At 40.5% G+C, this 5,974-nt stretch overlaps 1 protein-coding gene across 1 annotated transcript; it reads left to right on the top strand.

Moving 5' to 3' along the window:
* Positions 1-388: 388 nt before the first annotated feature.
* LOC104947277 (NACHT and WD repeat domain-containing protein 1-like) lies at positions 389-4,812 on the top strand (the record flags this gene model as incomplete). The annotated part of the gene is made up of 7 exons (XM_010773258.1): positions 389-584; positions 944-1,066; positions 1,140-1,339; positions 2,055-2,315; positions 3,188-3,278; positions 3,568-3,716; positions 4,519-4,812. Coding segments are annotated over exons 1-7 (1,314 nt in total), but the record flags the coding sequence as incomplete, so codon positions are not given.
* Positions 4,813-5,974: the final 1,162 nt, after the last annotated feature.

Raw genomic sequence — 5,974 nt, forward strand, 5'->3', positions numbered from 1 at the left:
AAACAGAAGGGCAACCAGGCAACCATGCTCGGGGGTCTTCTTCGCTGCTTTTGGTGTATTTTGTGGCGGAAGTACGCCACTTACAGGCCCGGCATATGTACTACAGCGTCTCCAGCGGGTCGAGCGGTCTTGTGTGAAGGGATACGTTTATTGAGCCGTATCCGTGTTAACGGAAGACTTTTTTTAATATCGAATTCGGTTCGTTTGCGTTTCGTTTGCGTTAGCGTTCCCGTGTAAATGGGGCCTTAGTTAAATCCAGTTGGGGATTTTTTTTTTGGGACGGCAGTGTAAGATAATGTTCTTAACCAAAATAAATGTAAAAAGTTAACAGAAATGTTCAAAAAATTCAAACAAATGCAGTAACTTGTTTTTCATACTTGTTTCAGACATGTCTCTGTTTTACACTGAGCTGTTGGCCAGACTCTGCTCCTTGGCTAAGCCTTTCCCCTCGGTGATTGGTCAGCTGTGTGGCCAATGTGAAGAGTGGTTACTGACGCGCCCCGAGCCCATCCTCATTCCCAAGTGCAGTTTCCTGCGGCAGCCAGGAGGGGCGCTACAATACACGCTGACCGGACTGCAGGGAGGTCAGGGAATTATGCTGCTACTCTTAAAGTAGCATTAAATTAGATAAAGTAGATCTAAAAAATGTATGTTTAAACCTAGAAAGTGAACATTTTTTATATTTTTTGTTCGAACTTCAATAATTAACAGGGTATAAATCCTGTGACAACGAATCTCAAGCTGTCAGTTGTTAGTTAGTTTAGTTTAATCTTTTCAAATGTATTCATTGCTGTTAGTTTTGCATTCGGTCTCCGAAATGATGCTAACCGTAAGTGAGCAAGTCAAAGCTATGTTAGCTAACATTGCTTGCAGCCGACTGAAAGTATTTTGTGAGGACCCGCATCAGAGGTTTTACCTGTCGCCTTCTTCTTTTTCGTTTCAGGTGTGCTCTGTGTGGACCTCAATGTGGAGGCGGAGCTTCTGGTTGCAGGTTCAGATGGTGGCGTGGTGGCTGTCTGGAGCCTCTCTGACCACCAGCTCGTACACTCACTGCTAGGACACACAGGTTCATTAGAGAATAGTAAGAAGGATATAAAGTCATTATTAATATAAATATGAATAACCTAATCTGTTTGTAGGTGCTGTTCTGTGCGTCAAGGTGGTTGACAGCGCCGCCAACTGCCTCTCAGTGGCAGCGGATGGCTCTCTGAGGAGGTGGAGCCTGGTGAACGGCCAACAGCTGCTCTGCATCAAGGAGGCCATTCCTGTCGACCCCGCCCCTTCCTCAGTACACATACACCTGTCTGAACAGCTGATCTTCATTTACACCAGGACACAGGTACCATAATGAAGCCAATAGAGTTGTTCAGGAATGAGTCCTAAAGCCCGTAAATGAGTCATCATTTTACCACTTCTGGTTAAACATAAACATCAACGTTTCTGAACAGGTTTTTGGTTAGATGCCTAAAATAAAGTCTGTGGTAACACAATCTTAGGAGTTTTGCGATATAACTCTATGACATAAAATATGAAAGTTAATACCCCACTCATGTAAATGTCAAATGCTCCTGCCATAAAAGCTAACCGGTGTCCGCTTTTAGCTTAGTGGGTGGTGATCCAAAGCACTGTGACCATGATGTTGCTGTTTCTAGCCTAATTTTAACTTTTTACTTCTGGCGATTTCATTCACACTTCAAAAATCATAAAGTCGTGTTAATAAGTGGAAATTATTCTGCTGAACAAATTTGGAAGAATCACAAACGTGTGATGACACCTATCTTATTTTCTGCAATTCTCCAAAATCCAATAAAAAAATTCCCAGTTTTTTTCCTAAGGAACCCTTCTGACGCTAACATTTGTGTTGGCATACAAAATGATGTCTTCAATGCAAAACTCTATTGAACATTTATGCCAGATCCTTGATATCAGATGTTGTTATAACATCATAACTACTACTAGTCATTTTGCTTTTGAAATAAATACAATTACTACCACTACTAGTACTTGTAGTTAAATCCAGGATTGTGTTTGGATCAGAGTTCTTGCTGTTTCAGGTGAAGGTGTGGCAGCTGGACGGGGGTGAGGTCCTCAGCAACACTAATGCTGACGGGTCGGTGGTGCTGGGAGTTCTGGGAGAATCAGTGGTTTCTATGTGTAATTCTGGTCTTGTCAGAATATCTCAACCTATCAATGGGACTCAAACTGTTGAGACTCGGCTGGAAAACTGTCAGAGAAGTGTGACCCTGTCTAAATCTGTTAACTTACCAAAACGTGGGAAAGTCTTCTTTGTTTCTAAAGAAGGCTTCCTCTATCAGGTGTGTGTTTTCTCCATCTGTCATTCTCTTTTTGTTGTGCAAAATGTATTACATGGGAGCTGGATGTCTGGAGAATTTTAGAGCAAGAAGAAATAATAACTCTGCAATTGTGACACTTTCTTTTTGTGTAAAAATAACATACTCTAATAGTTTGGCCGATAGACAATCCCCTAAACATCCATAAATATCAATAGTACATACAAAATATCTTAAATTCCACTATCCTCCTAAGTTCAATCATTTGGCTCCAAAGAAGTTGTTTCTTAATTTCCTCTAAATATTGTATGTTTGAAACAGTTTATCCGTTACATTTAAACCAATTAATATATTTTTAATTTGATTATTTATTTGTTAAATATTAATATATGTAATTTTTATATGTAATACTGTACTATTGTGTTTTAATTGTGAGGGCATTTCTCACTTATTTGTTTATTGTTTCAAACCAAAAAAAGGAAATTAATCAACATTTAAATACAAAATAAAAATAATCATTAGTTCATTAAAATTAGCTCCACCTCATCTAAATATTACAGTAAAATCCAGATTTTAAATAATGAACTGAAGATATAGTCTCATTACATTTGTCTAGTTTGATGCTTTAAATACATTTCTTATTATACTTACATACATACTTAATGTAATGAAGTAACATTTTTACAGTTACAGTTATTTTTAAAGCTAGTTATTAATACTTTTACTTAAGTAAATATTCGGAATACTTCCTGCTCCATAGTTCATAGGCAACAGTCAGTGTGAACCAGTGGGGGGGATGCCAGCCCAGTCACATTATAATCAGCCAGTATTTATCCTTAACATGTGCTACACATGTTCATAACTCATAATGATGGTATTTACCTTCCTATCTGCAGATTTCCTTGAAGGGGAGACACATGGCAGTAAAGTTTCCGCTGGTTCCTTCTCTGCTTTCAGTCAATGAGGATGAAAACATACTGGTAGCAGGTAGGACTGTTATTGACATAACTAACAAATAAATACTGAAAACAGACTGGCTTGTTAAGTCTGTTTTCTCTTTATAAATGAGTCGGAATAGGGGGACTTTTTAAATACATTTGATAAAATTCCCCAAAACATAGTTTATTGTCAAGTCTTCCTTCATGTTCCTCCATGTGCAGCATACTGAAGGGATAAAACAAGAGGAAGCCAGGATCTCATTCTGTTTCCTGTTTCTCACGTCCATGTGCACATTCTCAGAGTGAAAGAAGCGACACTGTGTTTGTGTCCTGTACAGGCAGTGATCGGACTCTGAGCCTCTTCAACATCGACGGAGACTCTGTGGACAGATTCCTGGAGCTCCAACACGACGACAGCGTTTTGTCTGCCTGCGTCTCCTCAGACTGCCGAGTGCTCGCCTCAGGAGCTGCTGACCAACTCATCAGAGTAACACACTAACATACAGTAGATGTAGATGGTAATCATGATGTGCTGGCAGCGGCTTCTCCGTGAGGCGTTCTGTCAAAGCCACGCTTCACAGATGGAATAAAGGCCCCAAATTTGCCTCATACTAAAATCCTCCCTGTTGCTTTACTAGTTAGCCTGTGCAGCGGCTTCAAAGTAAAAGCTTTTAAGCTGCTTTATAGTGAAATTTCCACAGCTGTGTCACAGGTAAAGCTTATCCAGTTATTTCATAGTGGGAGGTCCTCAAACTCCCAATGTAACGCTCTCTTCATTCACCTCAGCAAAATGTTAAGCTTTTTCAAAGTAAAAGCCCTCTACATGCTTCACTGTCAAATCCATGAAGCTGCCTCAAAGTAAAAGCAAATCCAGCCTTTCTGCTATTTCACAATTCCTGTAGCTGCTACACAGTACACATAAATACCATCAGAGTTTCTTTATAATAGAATCCTTCCAGTTGCTTTATTGTAAAAGCCTGTGCACTAACAGTCTTTCACTTGCTTCACAGGAAAACCCCCAGACTGCTCAAAGCACTTAAGGTGCTTCACATCAAACACTCTCCATATATGTATTACAGTAAAAGCCATCAATCTGCTACACAGTACAAATTATTTCAGCTATTTTATTCCACAGTATAATTCACAGTGAATACGTCAAGATGTTCCACACTTAAAAAAAACCCAGCTGCTTTAAAGTACATCTTAAAGACCTATTTGTGGAGAATCTACAGCTCTACTGAGGCAGTTTTCACATGCTCTTTTTTCTGTATGAACTTCTTCTTTTACAGATCTGGTCGGCGACCACCGGTGCGTTGTTGGACACTCTGAGTGGCTCAGACTCCCCCGTCACTTCTGTTCTTCTGTGTCACGGCTTTGTGCTTTCAGCCTCAAAGGCAGATGCCAGCGTCCGTCTGTGGAGTCTGAAATACGACCTCCGCCACAAACCCACCGCCACCATCCCTGCAGGCTGCGCCCACGTGGCCGTCACTGAAGACGCAGACCGGGTTTTTTACGTCCGGCAGCAGAGCCAAACGACGGTCCTCAGCTGGAACAACAACACAGGTCATTTCAAAGAGAGAGATGTACACGTTTGTGCCCCTGTATGCAGTGCTTGAATTGGAATAAAAAAGGTGCCAGTACTCTAAATCAGCAACAAGTATTTGGCACAAAGTCATAGTATATCCTATAATGCTGGTGGGTTTGTCTCTTTACTGTATATTAGTCTAGGACCTGGGTTAGATATGTATGCACTTAATTTAGGAGAGAATATCTCAACTGTTCTAGACTAATATGACCCCACTGAACAACTTGGGATGTGTGCCAAAATCTCTATCCGGGACGAAAAGCCCCAAAATTACCACGCCCTTTTTTTAAAGACCACGCCCCTTTTCATCGGAAGTGCTACTTCCGATATAGCTGTATCTTCTAAACCGTTTGAGCTACAGATTTTCTGAGGTGCTCAAAATGTTCAGAATGGCCATATCTAGGGGGAGGGGGTATTAGAAATCTCTAATTTGATATTTCACGAGAACATTCGGTCCACTTATTACCATACAACTACCCAAGTACTGGAAATTGAGTTATCCTCTCATGAATTATGTGCATACATGCCTATCTTAACTTAGGTCTTCTACTAATTAATATAACCATTGAATTATAAACTAACAAGACTGCTTTTGAGGCCCTCAAAATGTTCATATTTTACTAGAAATGGCTAAAAACCGTTAATAGGTCAACTTACATACAACTACCTATACACACTGGAATGGCCATTATATTTATTAATTTAAACTTTCTGGACTTAGAGCAAAGTTAGAACATTTGTGTCATGTAGAGAGCTTAAATAAATTACCCAACAGCCAACAATACTTATTTAACACCACATTAGTACTGTTTATGTGTCACGTAAACCAGGGTGAGGAACATGAAGAGTAAGACAACAGAGTCCAGGTCCCCGTATGAGGATGATGAGCAGTGCTCATTCAGTGATAGGGTTTTTACAACAATCACCTCCCTTGCATTTGCAGTACTTGCAACACTTGATCCCAGCTACCCTGCAGGGACACCCATTCAGCTCCTGCGCCAGCTCAGTTGCAACCTGTTGGACAGGTGAAACTCGCAGGGACTCTACCAAGGCCTCTATATAACTGTTGGTACAAAGTACCATCTGGGATATTCGTTTGTTACTTGGGTATGTAAAACAGACGGCGTCTCCATACATCTCGATGATCAGCTGCTTTACAG

This window comes from Notothenia coriiceps, unplaced genomic scaffold, assembly GCF_000735185.1.
Source record: "Notothenia coriiceps isolate Sejong01 unplaced genomic scaffold, NC01 NC01_scaffold00012225, whole genome shotgun sequence".
Taxonomy (NCBI): Eukaryota; Metazoa; Chordata; class Actinopteri; order Perciformes; family Nototheniidae; genus Notothenia; species Notothenia coriiceps.